The 22,149-nt window shown below is 34.9% G+C and overlaps 1 protein-coding gene across 1 annotated transcript in view; it reads right to left on the bottom strand.

The window, feature by feature from the left end:
- LOC149802202 (uncharacterized) overlaps positions 1–22,149 on the bottom strand; it is a 104,336-nt gene that overhangs the window by 73,602 nt on the left and 8,585 nt on the right. Inside the window, exons 2-3 of the mRNA XM_089956906.1 lie at positions 17,638–17,730; positions 3,711–3,879 (exon numbers count right to left, since the gene is read on the bottom strand). Coding sequence (XP_089813032.1) covers positions 3,711–3,879; positions 17,638–17,730 — 262 coding nt within the window. The remainder of the gene's footprint in view (positions 1–3,710; positions 3,880–17,637; positions 17,731–22,149) is intronic.

The following is a 22,149-nucleotide window of genomic DNA, read 5'->3' as shown; positions in this document are numbered from 1 at the left end:
TATGATTGCTGAATACCCCACTAAAGAGCATCACATGGTCAGCAATAACAGAGTTCTACTACCGTGTTATTATATGCCTCATTGGTGTTTTGTTCCTCTTCCTACTCATCCACACCAAACACCCACCCACCCCAAAAACACACATACACAGAACGTTTTATCATTCTTGCTAATATGCAGATCCACACAAAATGCAGTTGGTAATCATGGACCCCAACTACCATGTTATAATGATGGAACCCAACTACCATGTTATAATCATGGACCCCAACTACCATATTATAATGATGGAACCTAACTACCATGTTTTAATGGTGGAAACCAAATATCATGTTATAATGATGGAACCCAAATACCATGTTATAATGATGGAACCCAAATACCATATTACAATGATGGACCCCAACTACTATGTTATAATGACTGATCATAAATACCATGTTATAATGATGGACCCCAACTACCATGTTATAATGATGGACCCCAAATACCATATTACAATGATGGACCCCAACTACCATGTTATAATGACTGATCATAAATACCATGTTATAATGATGGACCACAACTACCATGTTATAATGATGGAACCCAAATACCATATTACAATGATGGACCCCAACTACCATGTTATAATGATGGAACCCAAATACCACATTACAATGATGGACCACAACTACCATGTTATAATGATGGAACCCAAATACCATATTACAATGATGGACCCCAACTACCATGTTATAATGATTGATCATAAATACCATGTTATAATGATGGACCACAACTACCATGTTATAATGATGGAACCCAAATACCATATTACAATGATGGACCCCAACTACTATGTTATAATGACTGATCATAAATACCATGTTATAATGATGGACCCCAACTACCATGTTATAATGATGAACCCCAAATACCATATTACAATGATGGACCCCAACTACCATGTTTTAATGATTGATCATAAATACCATGTTATAATGATGGATCCCAACTACCATGTTACAATGATGGACCACAACTATCATGTTATAATGATGGACCACAACTACCATGTTATAATGATGGACCCCAACTACCATGTTATAATGATGGACCCCAACTACCATGTTATAATGATGGACCCCAACGACCATGTTATAATGATTGACCATAAATACCATATTACAATGATGGACCCCAACCACCATGTTATTATGATGGAAACCAAATACCACATTACAATGATGGACCCACAAATACCATGTTATAATAATGGACCCCAACTACCATGTTGTAATGATTGATCATAAACACCATATTACAATGATGGACCCCAACTACCATGTTATAATGATGGACCTCAACTACCATGTTATAATGATGGACCCCAACTACCATGCTATAATGATGGATCCCAAATACCATATTACAATGATGGACCACAGCTACCATGTTATAATGATGGACCCACAAATACCATTTTATAATGATGGACCCCAACTACCATGTTATAATGATGGACCCCAACTACCATACTAACATGTTATAATGAGATCTGCATAAGCTATTCTGAGTCAAGGATAAAATAGCTTGACTATACCAACATAAAACTTATTATGTCTTTCCCTATACAGATTTTATAATGAATAATCAATGTGTGACATGGTCACTTCAAATGTTCTTGTTCACTTAATAGAAGAAGTTTGTTTATCTCATAGGGGTTAAACCCACCATCAGATCCAGGACTTGACAAAATGGGGAAAAGAGCAAGGAACCCCTGCAGTGGAGTTTGAGGTATTTTGTCCTTCGCTTACACCCCCCCCCCCCATTACCTCCCTCACCCCACTAAAGCTGTTGCTAATGGCAACTCAGACTTTGTCAAGAAAGAATTTAAAAATACTCAAGTTTGTGCCAGGGCAGATAATGGGTACATCTCACTCTATCTGCAATATGGTTACTCCATGGACTGACATTATTTGTTGACATATTTGATCTGACCACAACAAGCTGTTCAAATACACCATCATGAAAAACATTTATTTGATCTACTTTAGACATCAAAGTATAAATGACAGCTTTATGTTGTATACTTAGCCCCTACTAAAGAGCCAGGGAAAACAGTCCAGTCTATTTAAAATGCCATGATGAATTTAAACAGTCCAACATAAATGGACATAAACAATTTCTGAAAAGGTGGAATGTCTTAAAAGAGAATTCTTTTTAAACTGAATACACACAGTAAGGTGAAGTAGATGAAAAGATGTAGCTTTGTGAAAGTGAATTAACAATTACCTCTGAATTCATTGCCTAAATCCAAGAATCCCCAATGTATTCATTATCTAAATCCAGAATCCCAATGTATTCATGACCTAAATCCATAATCCCCATTGTCTTTCAAAATTACATAAATCCAGAATCCCCACTGTCATCATTGCCTAAATCCAAGAATCCCCAATGTATTCATGACTTAATCCATAATCCCCATTGTCTTTCAGAATTACCTAAATCCTGAATCCCCACTGTCATCATTACCAAAATCCAAGAATCCCCAATGTATTCATGACCTAAATCCATAATCCCCATTGTCTTTCAAAATTAAATAAATCCAGAATCCCCACTGTCATCATTACCTAAATCAAGAATCCCCAATGTAGTCATGACCTAAATCCATAATCCCCATTGTCTTTCAAAATTAAATAAATCCAGAATCCCCACTGTCATCATTACCTAAAGCCAGAATCCCATTAGATTCATTCCCTAAATCCAGAATCCAATTAAATTCATTACCTAAATCCAATACTCTCATATCATATAACATACACGTGTGTTTCAAGCTGTTTCAATGTAAAATTTCACAAAAGATTATCAAGTGATCAACAAAAATCTGATTGAATAGAAGAGGGCATATTACATTTATGATGACTACACTGAAATGTAATTAAAAGATAGAACTAAACACAAATTTCACTTGCCAAAACTTATTTAATAGGTATTTATTTGTGTTGCCATTAGTAGGCAATAATGACATTGTCACTGATTGACATTTCATCAAATATTGTTTTTTACAGCATAATGAGATAATGTTTGGAAAGAAAATTTAACACAGTATACGGCTGCTTATTCAAAATTACAAGCATCCTGATGTTGATTCATGTTTCTGGGGACTAACCACCATTTTCAATGATAAAATAAGTGATATATCAAAATTTCCTTCAACAGCTTTGATCGCAATTGGCCAATTAAGGACCAATTTTAGGGTATTTTGTAGTACATAAAATGGGTTTCATGACTGACCTCACATTTTTTTAAAGTGGGATTTGCAAGTTATCCAGGCCAAAGTTATCAATGGAGTGGTGTACCAGTAAGTCATGAACATGAATGTATCTTCTGTGATAAAATTTTAACTTCTGTGAGACATTTTAACTTTTAAGTGGCAATTCCATAAAATTATTAATAAATCAAAGCTAGCATAGAACTGATAGAATATAATCAACCAGTTACTGTAAGCAAAAGGTGTTGAAATCTAAGGTAGATATTTCTTTTTTCTATTTTTCCAAATCATTCAGAAACAATTATTTACTTAGACATTTCTTCAATGTTTGCTGATAATATATATTTAAAAAATCCTTTATCAAACCTTAAAAAACTGTCTCATGTTTGGAAAAGATAATTCCTGTGTTTTTTTGTAATAATTACATGTGCATCATGATCATATCACTTACAAAACTTCGTCGTCTCATAGATGTATGATGCTGTAAGATGTCTTGCTGTGGGGCTATAGTTGTTTCCAATGGAATCACTGACATATCGGAAATGTTTTTTCTCCTTAATAGGTGCAGCCTTTGTAAATGATCCTCTCTCAAGAATTTTAGGTTTCTCGCTGTAAGCAGGCTGAAAAAAAAAACATTGTAGCTATAGCAGTCTGATTTAAGGCAACATTGTAGCTATAGCAGTCTGATTTAAGGCAACATTGTAGCTATAGCAGTCTGATTTAAGGAACCATGTTGTAGCACTTCTCAAATATCCTACACCTAAAAATATTACCCTTAGGCTCTGCTAAATAGGTAAATATACCACTAGTATGCACCTAACACACTGCCATACCCATCTAGTTCTGCATAAAGGGTCTGACATAACTAAAATATACCACCAGTATGCACCTAACACACTACCATATCCATCTAGTTCTGCATAAAGGGTCTGACATAACTAAAATATACCACCAGTATGCACCTAACACACTGCCATACCCATCTAGTTCTGCGTAAAGGGTCTGACATAACTAAAACATACCATCAGTATACACCTAACACACTACCATACCCATCTAGTTCTGCATAAAGGGTCTGACATAACTAAAATATACCACCAGTATACACCTAACACACTACCATATCCATCTAGCCCTGTATAAGGGGTCTGACATAACTAAAATATACCACCAGTATGCACCTAACACACTACCATACCCATCTAGTTCTGCACAAAGGGTTTCACATAACTAAAATATACCACTAGTATGCACCTAACACACTACCATATCCATCTAGTTCTGCACAAAAGGTTTCACACAGCTAAACATACCACCAGTATGCACCTAACACACTACCATATCCATCTAGCCCTGCATAAAGGGTCTGACATAACTAAAATATACCACTAGTATGCACCTAACACACTACCATATCCATCTAGTTCTGCATAAAGGGTCTGACATAACTAAAATATACCACTAGTATGCACCTAACACACTACCATATCCATCTAGTTCTGCATAAAGGGTCTGACATAACTAAAATATACCACCAGTATGCACCTAACACACTACCATATCCATCTAGTTCTGCATAAAGGGTCTGACATAACTAAAATATACCACTAGTATGCACCTAACACACTACCATATCCATCTAGTTCTGCATAAAGGGTCTGACATAACTAAAATATACCACCAGTATGCACCTAACACACTACCATATCCATCTAGTTCTGCATAAAGGGTCTGACATAACTAAAATATACCACTAGTATGCACCTAACACACTACCATATCCATCTAGTTCTGCATAAAGGGTCTGACATAACTAAAATATACCACCAGTATGCACCTAACACACTACCATACCCATCTAGTTCTGCATAAAGTGTCTGACATAACTAAAATATACCACTAGTATGCACCTGACACACTACCATATCCATCTAGCCCTGTATAAGGGGTCTGACATAACTAAAATATACCACCAGTATGCACCTAACACACTACCATATCCATCTAGTTCTGCACAAAGGGTCTGACATAACTAAAATATACCACTAGTATGCACCTAACACACTACCATATCCATCTAGTTCTGCATAAAAGGTCTGACATAACTAAAATATACCACTAGTATGCACCTAACACACTACCATACCCATCTAGTTCTGCATAAAGGGTCTGACATAACTAAAATATACCACCAGTATGCACCTAACACACCACCATATCCATTTAGTTCTGCATAAAGGGTCTGACATAACTAAAATATACCACTAGTATGCACCTAACACACTACCATATCCATCTAGTTCTGCACAAAGGGTCTGACATAACTAAAATATACCAGCAGTATGCACCTAACACACTACCATATCCATCTAGTTCTGCATAAAAGGTCTGACATAACTAAAATATACCACTAGTATGCACCTAACACACTACCATATCCATCTAGTTCTGCATAAAAGGTCTGACATAACTAAAATATACCACTAGTATGCACCTAACACACTACCATATCCATCTAGTTCTGCATAAAGTGTTTCACACGCTAAAAATACACCCACCTTTCAGAATCAAGATTCAAACTCATCTATGAAAAGCTTAGTGAATGCATGCATGTGCATCCACATATATTCAAACACTAATGTGTGGAGGGCAGCATTGCACTGATTTCTCCATGATTTTTACACACCCTCTGGTAACTGACCCTCTGATAATTTCACAAGGAGGATTTTCAATTCTTAATGCTGCAAGTTTTATATGAAAACAGTTTCTGTAAAAAGATCGCTACAGTACATTTAAAAAATTTGTGTGATAAATAATTTCTAATTAATTAATAAAAACATGTAGCTGCTTATTATCATTATCAGTACTGCAGCAGCAAGTATGTCTGATGACAATGGCATTAGGTACGTGTAATTTTAGATGCATCTGTTGATCATCCCTCAAAAGCATTATTTACAGAACTCAAATGGTTCACAATATATGACAGGATAGATTTTCACAAGGCAGTTCTTTTATATAAATGTCTACATGGAACTGCACCAGAGTATCTTCAGGACTTATTCAGGCCTTTTTCAACACAATACCAGTTGAGATCAATATCACATGGAAACCTTCTAATACCAAAACCAAGAACAGAGCAATTTAAAAAGAGTTTTCAATACTCTGGTACAGTTCTGTGGAATAAGCTTCCACTACATGTAAAATCTGCTGAAAATATTAGAGTATTTAAGAAAAGATATCATGAGCATGTATGTGTTTCTAACAGATAATGGAATTTAGTATTTTAATACTAAACATGTTAAAATAAACATTAATTATTGCCATCTTCATATAATGTGCATTGTTATACTCTCCTTAAGAGGGCCTCAAGGGAGAATAGTCCTTGACTAATGAGTCACCCTCTATAAATAAAGCATTATTATTATTATTATTATTACTATTATTATTATTATTATTATTATTAGGCTGTATGACAATGGCATTAGGCTGTATGCATCAAGATTGTATGTGACAGCAGAGATGTTATCACAAACACCCAATACGCATATCCACCACTTTACAACCGTACCAAGTAACATTGGCAAAATACTTTTAATAAGTACATACATAATCATTCACAATACACCTCAGTCACTACTAAGTTGCAAAAAACTCCTTAATGAGCACTTGATTCAGGTAGCTGATCTAGGAATCAAGCACTTGCATGATCTATTAGCGCCCCCCCCCCCAATCTGTGTTTCTGGCTGGCTGACTATACAATTTTCATTGCTGACCCTAGCACTCACCCCCCCCCCAGTAAAATAATAAAACACAAAAATAAAAAACAAATGCTTCCTAAAACTGATTTGTGCATCTGTCTGAGCTGGTTTAGCCCAGTATTAAGTGTTAATATAGCACATATGCTAATCATTATAATATATATAAATATATTTTAAAAAGCTTACCTAAATACCTACCCACCCTACTTTTAAAACCAGTGCACTAGGAAGCACACATATTTGGTACAGATTTTATTATGCTCATGGTAAATCACCGATTTTCACATACTCACTCATTTATAAGGAGGAATTCATGAAAGTACATGTCCTGGAGAAAGCACTGTACATTTCATGTCAGACCTGAGCTAATCATAATCATTAATTTTAATCATTTGTAACTGATTTCTAATTTTCTCAATAATTATATATAATTATAATCAGACATTAACTTTATTTTTGATCAGAAATAAACTCTGTAAACCTTTCTATCATGCTATACTGATTTCATTTTTAAGCCTTCTTTACAATACTATTATACAGGCAGTTCCATGACACTTAACATTTTTTGTATATAATGTAAACTGTAAAACAAATAGAAAATTGGTTTCATTTTAATTGAGAAAGGTCAATGACAATTTCTTTTAACATCTCTCAGCATAATTTCCTGAAAAGGAGGAATTTCAGTGAGTCAGTATCCTGATTTTTCATCTTATATTGAGTGTAATGGTGCAAAATTTGGTAGGATAATTTTGCAGTATATTCTGTTGTAGTCAGCATGACATGTAACCATTAGAACTGGTGTATAGCAGTGGTTCCCAAAGTGGGTGGTACCCCCTTGGGGGGGATTACCAAGGGGTGTATGTTGTGCTAATGCTGAATAATGCTTGTTACGTGGTAAGGTAGAGGGGGGCTGAGGATAACCAAGGGGGGGGGTGGCCCGAAAAAGTTTGAAAACCTCTGATGTATAGGCTCGATATAGCTTCACAACTTGAAATAATTAATCAGTCCTGTTTTGGAAGCATGAGTGAATTTTAATTATGACTCACATGGTTAATGGTTAGAGACAAATAAGGAGTAATGTTAACACAAGGTCAGTAGCAGCAACTGACAAGAGTTGAGACAAACCAGGGAAAATTTTAAGTCTTGGACCATTTGAACAGTGTTATAAAATGATATTTTCCATAATAGTTATTGATAAAGGCAGCCTAGAAAAGATTATTCTTTGATGGGAGTTTTAAAATTAATAGTGCTTAATAAAGAAGTAATCCTGTTTGGCTAAGCTAACTGAACATGGGATGGGTTCCCAGATTGAATTCAGGCTTTTAAGAAATATCCTGCATAAAATTAATCAGTCTAAGTTTCTGCGGCAGACCAGGATTTAGCTCCAGGAAGTATAAGTATTTCTCATTAAATTGTCTAAGGACACATGTTGGAATGTGAGATCGTGAAAGGAGAGAGATTTGACTTCACTGGAAGGTGCACTTCTTGAGTAAAGCACAAGGTTAGCCTCAATTGTATATGTTCACTGATGTAAATTTATAATTATTTGTTGAATTGATTCAATTTAAATTCATACATCTATTTTCCTAGAGTTTAGAAGTTAACTGCTTACATGCATTTTGTCTCAAATGTAATTTAACTATGTATTATACGAATTAGTTAGGATTCAGTTGTATTAGAAACCATGTAGTATAAGACTTCATGCATTTCTTCTGACAAATTGTGAGGAGAAAATTATGTCTTAAATGATTTGTAACATGTATGCTGATAATTGATTGTGCTATGTCTATGTCATGGAATTGCTAACTAACAAAGTAACTTAGTTATGACCAGAAGTGAAGTCCATTAAATCATGCATAATTAAGTTGTGAATTCTCTTCAACTGCGGTGGCCAAGTGGTTAGAGCATATGCCTTGGATGCAGGATGTCATGGGTTCAAACCCTGTCAGAGTCATGTTCAATTTCATTTTGTTTACGTAATTGGTTACTGCTATATTTTACATATGGGGGCTCATGTTGTTCTAATTTACATCTCTGCTGAGATCTCTGTTATTCCCATCCTTTAATTTCATATTTTATTTTATTGTTTACTCGATCCAGGCAATAACACAGTAGTAGACTATCTCCTTGATAATGATAACCAAAAACCATAATAGGTGAGGGATCTCTCATCATGCCACCACCTCATGACACTTAGTGACTATTAACTCATTCAAAATATTATCTATCGGGTAAAGACCTTTTTCTTTTGTCACAATACACATTCTTCACTCTGTATCTGAGATGTCTTTGCATACAAAATATAATACAATGTGTGCCAATTCTATGCCATATAACAAGTTCCATTGTTAACAAAGAGAGCTGCTTCAGCTTGCCCCAGAGCATTTTTTTTCACCTATCAGTCCTAACACAGTGAAAAGTTCAATGAGCATTTGCGTCATAATTATCATAATTAACGTTGGTCTGAATAATTGGTGCTTGGTACATTTTCTTGCAAGGCTTGACATAAATGATATTAGAGACACTCTTCATTTTCAAAGTAGCCTAGGATTTTTAGTTCAATAAAAAAAAAATATACTTCACTTGCAACAGAGATCATTTTCTCCCACCCAAATCATAAGAGCGAATAAACCCATTGGGATATTAAATGAAGACTATTTACCTGTATAGAGCAAGAAACATTTTCATGAATATTTATTAGCCCTATAAATAATGTCACTATAAGTGATAAATAGAAAATACCAGTATGCATTACATAGGTATCCATAGGTCAATCAGTAATTGTCCAAAACAAGCACTTTACTGCAAAACATATACATGTACCTCTGGTAAACAAAAGACCCCTGTTTGACAAACCTGCTCCCTATATAGCTAGCACAATTAAAAAACCCAGCTTAAACACTAACCTTACTCTAGTGTGTGGATGGTTGTACATACGTACAGGTAAATAAACACACAAAACTGCCAGTGATCATGCACTGTGTCAATTTTGTGCCAAAGTGACCTTGTACGAATGCTCATAAAAAGAGAGATTACACCAAAGACGAAGAGAGCAACATTACCAAAATTTCTAAACATGTTCAGTTTACAATCGTATCCACAAGAATCCCTCAAAACATTTCAGTTGTGGCAACTTCTGTCTTCCGAAGTCTGAATAGTTTTCAGTACTAGAAGCTGTAGTTTTCAGTAGTTTGTGGTAGTTTTCAATAGTGGAAGCTCAAGTTTTCAATAGTTTGTGGTAGTTTTTCAATAGTGGAAGTTCAAGTTTTCAGTAGTCCAAGGTAGGTTTCAATAGTGGATGGTCTAGTTTTCAGTAGTCTGAGTTAGTTTTCAATAGTGGATGCTCTAGTTTTCAGTAGTTTGAGGTAATTTTCAATAGTTTGAGATAGATTTCAGTAGTCTTGTGTCGTAATAACTACTTTTCAGCAGTATGAGGTAGTTTTCAGTAGTTTGGGATAGTTTCTGTAGTTTGAGGAAGTTTCAGTAATGCAAGCTCCAGTTTTCAGAAGTTTGAGGTAGTGTTCAGTAGAGGAAGCTCTAGTTTCAGTAGACTGAGGTAGTTTTCAGTAGTCTGGGATAGTTTCAGAAGTAGAATCTTTCAATTGTTATCATTAGTTGAAAAAACAACAAGCATATTGTCATAAATTGTAAACAAAAATAATGTTAAAATGTCATTGTCATTTTCACATGACCATTTTTATTTTCACTGTATAAAACACCTACATGAAATTTCCATGTAATACACAGTATATTAGGTATATTATGTGCAATCAATAAATCCATAAGCAATATCATTTTATCTTCTGCTTGTTCTGGCTTGGAAAAAGGAAACCATATATTTGCATTGTTCTGCTGTATATGTTTTGACCTAGTTACATAATATAGGCTGTCTACAATCACCATTACTGCCATACCTGATACTCACTATTTTCCTACAGACTGTGCCATCAATGCTACTGCATTCTAGTCCAGGCCAATCACTTATCTACTGAGTCTATATATGTGAGGATGACTGGGGTAATACACTTGAATGAGGATGACTGGGATAATACACTTGAATGTGGATGTCTGGGGTAATACACTTGAATGTGGGTGACTGGGGTAATACACTTGAATGAGGATGACTGGGGTAATACACTTGAATGAGGATGACTGGGGTAATACACTTGAATGAGGATGACATTGGTAATAAACTTGGGTGACGATGACACTGGTAATAAGCTTGGGTGAGGATGTCACTGGTAATGATATTTAAACAGTGTTTCTTAAAATAAAATATTAGCAAAGGTTCTGCTAATAAACATGTTTCAAAAGCAAAATATTTAATTTAATGAATGTTTTTCATCATTAAGGCAAATCAACCTAATGTTGCATAATGTGCAAGTTTTCAACAAATTCTGCTTTTTTTCTACCGTTGCCACATTTAATGTGAAAATCATCCATACCTTAAGAAAAGAGTTGACAGTAAAATTGCACTAAACAACCCTCTTAAGCAGACACATGGAAACATATCATTTAACTGACATGGGTAGTTCCTGTGTACTCAATGACATTGACATGCATCTTTGTTTATACAGTAAACAATTTTGCAAATCTGTATGGACAGTAAACAAAAAAAGCTATAATTACATGCTTAACATTGCAGCCTTTTTCATGACTTGTCTGAATCTCAAATAGGCCTATGACTTGATGAGCTATTTATCCAAGGGTACTGTTGTATCTTTTTACCTAAAAATTCTTTAGGCTTTCTTTTACATTGGTAATAGACTGCTCCAGTAGCCTTGAGATCAGAGCATCCACCTCGGATGCAGGAGGTTGCAGGTTTGAACCCCAGCCGAGTCATACCAAAGACTTATAAAAACAGTACTAACAGATGCCTTGCCTGGTGTTCAGAATTAAGAGGTTAGTGTTAGGACTGGCCAACCTGGTGTCAGGATAATGTGACTGGGTGGAAATCATGCTACACGTCTGTGGCATGATGCCCCAGAGCTAGACATCATTAAAAACTGCCACATTGCAGATATCGCAGTGACTAGGACTGAAAAATTGTTAAAGTTACATTAAAAGTCTAAATAATATAAACACACTTTACATTGGTAATTGATTCTTTAAAAGCCACATGCCATTGCCCAGTGTGTAAACAACAATTTTCTGCAGTGCTAATGACCATCTCTATAACTCTGCAGTAAACGTTCATACAAAACTTACAATCTGTGGCTAGGTTACCAAACTGTTGTAAGGTCTTAGACGAGGAAAAGATACCTAATTTATCCCATTCACACACTGCTAATAAACTTTCTCAGTACATGAAAAAGATCAGCTCATAATGTAAACCTTGCTATATGGGTTCTTCCATTGAAACATACATGGTACCGAGGGCAGGCAGGTTTTTTTAAATATTGCTAGGGCACTTTGATTTTGCAGAGTTCGTATTAAAATGATAAGAAATTTCTAAATTACATCTATGGGTGAGTACCCCACTTTAACATTCCCTGGGTCCCATGTATGTTTTAATGGAACAGCCCTGTCGACTGTACATAAAACAACTGTGACCTAAATTTGGGACACAAATGGGATCCTAATCTTCAAAAAATAAAAGTAATATTTAACCTCATCACAGACACACCTTGGAAATATTAGCACTGCGTAATAACAGCGTTATCAAGTTTACAAAGTAGCACTACAATACTGCATACCATATTTTACTCATTTAATCAAACTGCAAACAACACAGATTCTCTCCTGCCATAGCATAATGTGCCTGAAGATCAGGATCTATGTTGTTTGTTCTGCTGATTAGTCTTAACAAACCACACAGACCCAGACCTACCAGTGCATTGTGCAATGGCAGATATAGGTTTGTGCAGTCTGGAGTTGGACTCGTAAGCATTTTGTTTGTTTGATGTTTGTTGTGGGGTTTAACGCCATTTTTCAGCACACAATAGCCTATGCATGGTGGCCAGTATTAATGGTGGAGGAAGAACCCGGGAAAAACCTCAGGAAGAACCACTGACCCACGAGAAGCTACTGGCAAGCTTTCTCACATGTAAGCATTTTGTACATACACTTAAAATATGCCAGATTTATTAATACTATCAGGACCAGTAATGTTATTATTAGGACTGGTAATGTTAATGTTACTATTAGGACTGGTAATGTTACTATTAGGACTGGTAATGTTACTATTAGGACTGATATTGTTGCCTAATACATCTGATGTCAAGCTTGACTACTTTAGGTTTCTCATATCAAAGAAGCCATTGTTGTGACATACTGTAGACACAAGTAAACAAATTGATTAACTGTAAACTGGAGTACAAATCTTATTTGGGCTAAGCCTTCACTTTCTAAGACCTCTCCCCAAAAAGCTATATTTACACATGTCAACCATAAATTCTTTCAAGTTTTAATTTTTTTCAATTGAATAAGCCTTTCTGAAGATTCAATCCCTATCTTTGAATGTTAAAATGGGGATGAATTACCTTAAATGTACACAACATTTGACTGTTACACATGCTTTAGAAAGGTCACTTGATCTGTATAATGCTGCTGTAAACAGTAATCTATGACATTGACAAACATAAAAATCTTAAGTGATACCCCCACAGTGAATTTTCAAGTGTTTTGGTGGTCATTGAGAAATGTGTGGCATCTGAAATGGCAACTCAGTTACGCACATCTAGACAAACTGATCTAACATATAAAATAACAATCATCTTAATTCAAACCATCAATTAACTTTACCACTGAGTTTAGCCGTGATAAAAACTACATAATTTAATATCATAAATCCCGTTGAGGGCTAGAACTGAATTTATTTTGCTACTTATATTTCTTTGTGAGTGAGGGAAAACTCAGTTTGCAAAATCCAACTATTTTTTTATAAACCTGTTTGTATGTTTATAATGTAATACCTTTACTTTAATCAAGAAATTATGGGCTAAAAAGAATCTTTTCTTTCAGTTTCACTCCTACTTTTTCATGACCAAAATTATATCTGTACAGATAAATTGTTTTCAATTTTTATGAATTAAAACATTTAAAACATTTTTAATTTCATATCTACTGACCTTGAAAGCTTAACTTTACATACAGAAACAATAAAGCATTTCATTGACTTGCAGTTTCAGCAATGTTTGTAATGAGCAAAATTGTATCATACAGCTGATTGTTTTCCATTGTTATGAATCAAAACCATTGACATACATTTCCAGTCTCATATCTACTGTTAGATCAGGGTCTGTGCAGAGAGACAATAAAGCATTTCAATGACTTGCAGTTTCAGCAATGTTTGTACTGGGAACAAACATTTATTTTTTGGTGGGTGGTCAGCGTAAAATGTGACACAAATATCTCGGATTGGCCATGCTACAGAATATGCAATCAGTACAAGATTTAAGAGTCGCAGGGATAGATTTTATATTAAGTCAAATAATACTGGAGAAATCTTTTCATATTTGGTGAATTAAATGTTTGGTCATGCAAACGAGACACTGTATGCACTTTGAGAAGTAATAGTTATTTTGACAGTACACAGTGCCATTAGCCACAGTAAACTGCTGATCTCATAGAAAAGGAATTAATGCCAAAATAAGCATCATTTCACATTAAAGAAATTATGCATGTTTTGGATTTTTTTTTAAAAATTCCCCAAAAAGTTTTACTAGTGATGGATTTTGCTGGAAATTGTAGCACTTGCAAAATTTAATTAGATCAGCTTAAAATTTGAGCTAAAAATTTTGCAGCTAATTGACATTTTGCAGAAAAAAGTGTCCTAGCACTTTGTTCTTCTTTAAAAATGTTTACATATAACTGTCTATTAAAAAATGTCAGTTTATGTTGTTAGCTTTTTATTTTCAAAGACATCATCTCTGATAATTTTTAATCTAATTTGTATTGAATCATCCACAATAATAAGCTAATAAAATCTTATTTTTGTTTCTCTTCAATGCATCATGCACAGTTACTGTTCAATCTAGGGTAAACAACGGCACACCAATGCTTCCTTATTCAATTGGCTTAAGAAGCCAATTAAGAAAGCCCTACTAAGGAAGATTTCAAAATGATCAGAGTAGCCAACTTAAGCACCGACTACCCGAAAACTCCTCCATTAACAAGGATTTTGGATTTTTTTTACAAATTGTCATGGATTGGCTAAATTTGCAATTTGTGTGCGATGTCGATGCTCAAGTGATTAAATACACAGTGAATATTCAAATGGTGACATCATTAAAATGCACTCATTAACTCGTTAACCCCTGGAGGTTTTTGTCATTTTCACCTGAAATGCGAGTAGGAAACACATTTTGAGGGCTATTTATGAATACATCCTAACACGTCGACTTCCAAGAGATTTCCTGTTAACCTAATGCCTAGTTATGTTAAAAACACTATTTTTCATTAGCTATTTCACTCACATATGAGCAGAAGCGTAAAAGTTGGAGTTCTTTTTTTTTTGCTGAATGGACCCATCATTTTCATATCGAGACCACTCTTTAATCCAAATGCCCATATTATCCTACATTTTGCAAAGGTTCATCTATCTGTGTGCAGTTCAGACCAGTCTGCCTTAGATCTGAGGCCAAAAAGTCTAAATTACAGACAAAGAATCGGATTCCGACAATGGCCAAATTTTGGGTGGAAAAAAATTGGGTCCCAAAATTAACTTTTTCCCTCTGTATTTTGTAGTGCAACTAGAACGTCCAGATTATTTGGCATCATTGTAGAACTATATCTGTCTAACTGTCTATAATACCACCCACTTTAGTGTATCATACATGACCTTGATGCTACAGAGCTCGGCAATAGGCTACTACCCCCTGATGCGTAAACGTGGCGCCAGGGGTTCATGAGTTAAAATCAATAAGTAACTTGGAAATATACAGCTTTAACAACACTAACTTGAAAACTCCTCTATTAAAATGGATAAGTAACTTTTAAACATACAGTTTCACCCAAATAATTAACACTACAACCAGAGTAACAAATAAAAGTGCTACTTATCATTGATCATGTTTATACTACTGAACCTGAAAACATAATTGAAACTAATGTGCTAGTGTATGCATTGAGTGATCCCTGTCTGGCCTGTATAGCTAGACATGCGAAAGAAGACTACTATAAACAGCATATTGATGAACGCAAGAGTACCAACACACTTTAGAAGCAGCTAAATGAGTTGAAGCCACCCACGAACCCTGTTTCCCCCTCTACACTAATGCAGATGATGGCAATCCAATATCACTGAGATAATGTTGAAATGTTCAATAATTTCTTTCACAAACTCTCCAGTCAATGTATTCAGAAGGAACTGTATTAGGTTTGACAATTCCTCTTTAAACTGATAATTCTTCTGCCTCCACAACATGTTGAAATAAATAGTAATTACTATTATTTTTTGTTAGATGTACATCATTATATTTTTTTGTGCAGAGTGCCTCAAGGGAGAATACTCACAGAATAAATCAATCACCCTGTATAAATAAAGTAGTATTATTATTACACATATACTCTCGTGTATCAAAATAACACCGTTGTTGCAATAAGTTTATAATCACCAAAACTGACAAAATCCATTAATCTACCTACCTAATTAATTAGCTGCATGTTATCAAAGTTAAACACACAGCAAAAGGTTGGAGCAACTATGAATTATTTTTTTTTAAGTCACAAAAGGAAGGTGCCTCTAAGCACATGTGGCTTATCCATCAGCCAGTCATCATGTGACCAACTGATCAGGAACAGCTGAATTAAACCAGTCAGTTAGCCATACTAAACTGCTGATATCATAGAATAAGTGATATGATATATATGTATTTAGAGTTTCACAGATTCCAGTAAGTTTATCAGCAAAGGATTCAGATTCTAATGGAATCTATAAGAAAAAATCTAAAGTTTAACTCTGTTGGTCATTGGAACCCTAAGTTTTGCACCCATCCCAATTCCCCATCTGGTGTAGCGAAAAGAATCCACATGCAACATTTTCTGCAGATAACTGACTTATCTCAGTATTTCACATGTTAATAACACTAATGTTATAGTGGAGCTTTATCTGTATTTTAAATACAAGACACCCTTCTGCAATTCATTTACAATACCATCCTTTTTTGTAGCTATAGCAATCAACCATGAAAGGTCATCTCTCTTACCCTGATTACCTGCTGATGCAGGTATACTGTAGGACCAGTGATGGCTGTGTAATTTGAGAGACCATAAGGAATGAAGTGACCACTGTATTTATTAAGTAAGATAATCCTTCATGGTCAATGTTTCTACCATGGAACATGAAACCAAACTATTTCAGTGTCATTTATGTTTAGGCGTAAGAAAACTTATACTTGAGGTTTTAAGGTGAAGAAATAGTTTTCTGTTTTCAGTATAGTGCTTAAATTGTCAAACAAATGAAAAATGTACATTTTCTCATTGAAACCACTTATTAATTTGTAATTGCACTTCTGTACCCCAAGATAGGCATAAAATGGACACACTTTGGTTCTACAGTACCTTCTGATACCCCAAGATAGGCATATAATGGACACGCTTTGGTTCTACAGTACCTTCTGATACCCGAGTAGACATTTTTTCGACAGAAAGTATCTATCTACAAAAACACATATTTACCTGGTGTGCACTAAGAGGTGGTAAATGCGAGATGAATGATGGTCGATTTAGCACCTCAAACTCATTAGGCTGGGCAACAATGATACCTTGACCCTGAAACAAATAAGATACAATTTATTGCATGCACAAAACAAAGCATGACATAAAATAAAGTTGATATCATGTACCTTCGAATGAAAACAAAAGGAACATTGGAAGATCATCAGTTTGCAATTATCCATTCAAGATTTCTCAGACAGTTTTGAAGCTATAGTATATACATATACATACGTAGATACATGTGTGGTTCTTAAAAGTGTCCAGAAAGTTCATGGTAACTTATTAACCATGACCACCTCTAATTAAGGTGGCTAAAATGGAGCCTGAGCAACAAAATAAACTGGTTTTAAAGCTGAACCTTGATTATCCAAACTTATGGACTAAAACAAGGTTCAGATTATCAAGAGTTAAGATTTTTTCAAAATATTAAGAATGAGGCCTTGTTAATATGGGAGAGTTTATTGTCCAAATTACCAAATAATGCTTTGAATATTGGTCTGAAAATAATGTGTTGACTGTATACATACGGAAAATACATTAGAGTTGTCCCCAAACCACTAGATAAGGGCATGGTATGACCTTTTTCGAGTGTACTCTCTCCATGAGAGTGGGCATCGGTATATATTCCACAGGTGCATTTAAGATCAAACATGTATTGTACTGCAGATGAAAACTTGGGGTAAATGATGCCAAGTTGATAAGTAAATACAATTGTACAATGTTACCATATGCAATGCATTGATCCTTTTGGCTTTTTGGACAGGGCACCTGCAGGCCCCAAGAAGGGCAAGGCACACATCAGTGAGGTCAATGCACTTCCAAAGGAAGATACAGTACAGTGCCTCGCTAAAACTGGCTAGGGACAATACTGCTAATCTCCAAATAATGCCAATGGATTATTCAATGGTCTATGTAAATGGATTATTCAATGGCCTATGTCAATGGGTTAGTCAATGGTCCATGTCAATGAACTATTCATTACTCTGTGTCAATAGATCTTTCAATGGTCTGTGACAATGGGTTATTCAATGGTCTATGTCAATGGATTATTCAGTGGTCAATGTCAATGGGTTAGTCAATGGTCTGTGTCAATGAACTATTCAATGGTCTGTGTCAATGGGTTATTCATTGGTCTGTGTCAATGGGTTTTTCAATGGTCTGTGTCAATGAGTTATTCAATAGTCTGTGTCAATGGGTAATTTATTCAATGGTCTGTGTCAATGGGTCATTTATTCAATGGTCTGTGTCAATGGGTTATTCAATGGTCTGTGTCAATTGGTTATTCAATGGTCTGTGTCAATGGGTTATTCAATAGTCTGTGTCAACGGGTTAAAAATGGTGTGTGTCAATGGGTTGTGTGTGTGTGTATATATATATATATATATATATATATATATATATATATATATATATATATATATATATATATATATATGGATGGCTAGCCTAATAAAAGTGTTGGGTTTAATTACAAGATTAAAACTGAAGTTTTAAATACACTATATCTTTCAAATTCCTGCATATAATACTTTTTTGTCAATATTTCTCTAGGAACTGAAAATGAAAATGGTGAAAGAATTACTGGCAAATACAATATACATGAATGGTACAGTGTTTTTTGTTTATCTTCCAAATTTTCTTCCAACAAACTCATAGTATTTAAACACTGCATTGAAACGCCAGGCTTTTGCAAAATATGTCTGGTCACCCTGAGGTTCCAACACTAATAATATTATTAGACAGGACTGCTCCAGTGGCCTAAGTGGTTAGAGCATCCACCTCAGATGCAAGAGGTCACATGTTTGAACCCCGACTGAGTCATACCAAAGACTTGTAAAAATGGTCCTAGCAGTTGCCTCACTAGGTACTCAGCATTAACAGGTTAGTATTAGGACAGGTCAGCCTGATGACATGATAACATGACTGGGTGGGACATCATGCTACATGTCTACGGCATGATGCCCCAGTGCTAGACATCACTGTAAACTGCCACACTGCAAACATCACAGTAATATGACTGAAAAATTATTAAAGCTATGTTAAAAATCTAAATCACACACACACACACACACACAGAGTTAATATATTTCTATTTATATTTCTTACAATTTTGAAACTTGTACAATATTTGAAATAATACATCATTTTCCTTTCTCATTTAATGTAACAATCATTCTTTAAATTTCTTCTCTCTACCAATTCATGATCGACTTCCTCAAGGCAGCACTAACAACCGAGTGCAATACATCTGTAAATAACATTCTTTTAGTTCCACTTGTGATAATTTTGATATCAAATTTCTCTGTCATAGAATTACATCACATCATTTCCTAAATATGCAATTCTATCTTTTGAACAAGACTATTGATTGAACACATGCTGCTATTTTCATGGTGTCAAGAGTTATTATCAAGGGGAAATGTCAATAATTATTTAAATAAACAGGCCGTCATTATTTCACTTTTGGGAATTCATGTTAATTCATCCATAAACAATGTTGATGAAAATATACTCAATGACTTCATCTGCATAAACTTCTAAATCCAGAATGATCGATACGGAAAATCAGTTCTTTGTGGTGATCTATCAAACGAACCAACAGAACTATTGTTCAAATCCAATAACTACCTGCATCAATGGAAAGTAAGTCTTTTAATTTCATTTCTGATTACTTAATCTTTTTCTTGCATTGATCTGTAAGCTTGAATGATACTTCCCACAGTGCTTTATATCCAGTTATTTATGTCACAGCAACACAAATAACTTATTTAGTGCCAGGGCAATTGGAGCAAATTGCATTGCCCAAGGGCACATTATATTAGCTGTCACAGGCTGATCCACTAACCAATGAGACAAGACAGCTCCTGCCTCCGTTAATCAACTATAGTGGCATGTAGAAGAGTGCATCGGGCAGAAGGTGCCATATATACTCGTTTACGAGTCCGATCCAAATCTGCACAGACCCAGATCAGTAATGTCACAAATCTTGTTTGCAGTTTGACTTAACTTATACGTGAGTATATATGACATCTAAACGTGTCAATGTAATAATGACACTGCTCTGCTATGACTGAAATATTCTCCAAACATTTTCAATTGTTTCCACTGCTAATAAAGAAAACAAGAGTGCAAAGAAATTTTGGTTGAAAACAATTTTATAAAACTTTCTGAAACATCATTTTTCATGGCTTTTCAAACAAATTGAAATTTTGTCAATATTTGACATTCAACTGATTTTGTCAATATTTTACATTCACCTGATTTAGTCAATTAGCTTGGTATAGATCAGCAGTAAAATTCATTCCAGCACAGTATTATTTACAGCAGATTTGCTATTCTTCAATGCAACCTTCTCATTATCTTCTGAAATAGCTGTCTAAAACTAAGAAATTCACTGCAACAATATATATAAAAATGTTAGTGTTGTAAAAATGATTGACCCAGCTGTGAAATTTAGGATAATTTTGCCAGCAGCCAGTTTATAATGAAAAGACTGGCAATGGGTGCCACTTTTCTATGGGGGTTACAGACCAAGAATTTAAAACCAAACATGCAGTAATTATTTTGTGGAAACTTTCTTATCTAATCCATGAGATTAAGTGCAGATGGAAATTATATTTTCTGAAAAACTATGAAAAATGATATCAACAAAAAGCAAAATGAACATGGTAAAACCTGTGTTGAAAAAACAGGAGAATCTACCTGTCTTGAGAGACCAAATTAAGAATGTGTATCTACTGATTATATAACAAAAATTTAGAATGTATATTTATTGATTATACAGTTATAACCAGTCATGAGATCAGCTATATTTGAGAGACCATGATTGTTTGGCAGAAGAGGTGTTCTTCAAGGACTGGTTCTACTCTATATAAAAAGTATTTAATCAGGCAAAACTTTTCCAAATAACACTTGAAAAAAGATCTGGTACAATCTGGCTTATCAGACCTGGTACAAATACTACTTCAACGCCAAGTAAACAACTTATGTAGCTGTGATGTAAAACACCAAACCAAAATGAAATAACGCTGCATTCAATGTACATAGAAACATCATTTACATTAGAGTGGGATTAAAAACTATGTTTCATAACAGTTACTTCGCCATGAGAACATTTAAAAGATTTGAAAATCATCCAACTTTTTATCTGTGTGTGTGTATGATTTGGATTTTTAATGTAGCTTTAACAATTTTTTAGTCATATTGCTACGATGTCTGCAGCTTGGCAGTTTACAGTGAAGCCTAGCACTGGGGCATCATGTTACAGACATGTAGCATGATGACCCACCCAGTCACATTATCCTGACACCTGAGGCTGACCAGTCCTAATACTAACCTCTTAATGCTGAGCACCAAGCGAGGCAGCTGTTAGTACCATTTTTGTAAGTCTTTGGTATGACTCGGCCAGAGATCAAACCCACGACCTCATGCATCCGAGACATATTCTCTAACCATGAGACCACTGGAGCAGTC

This window comes from Sinohyriopsis cumingii, chromosome 4 (assembly GCF_028554795.1).
Source record: "Sinohyriopsis cumingii isolate HCF-2022 chromosome 4, ASM2855479v2, whole genome shotgun sequence".
In the NCBI taxonomy this organism is placed as follows: domain Eukaryota; kingdom Metazoa; phylum Mollusca; class Bivalvia; order Unionida; family Unionidae; genus Sinohyriopsis; species Sinohyriopsis cumingii.
This window is presented reverse-complemented; position numbering and strand designations above follow the sequence as displayed.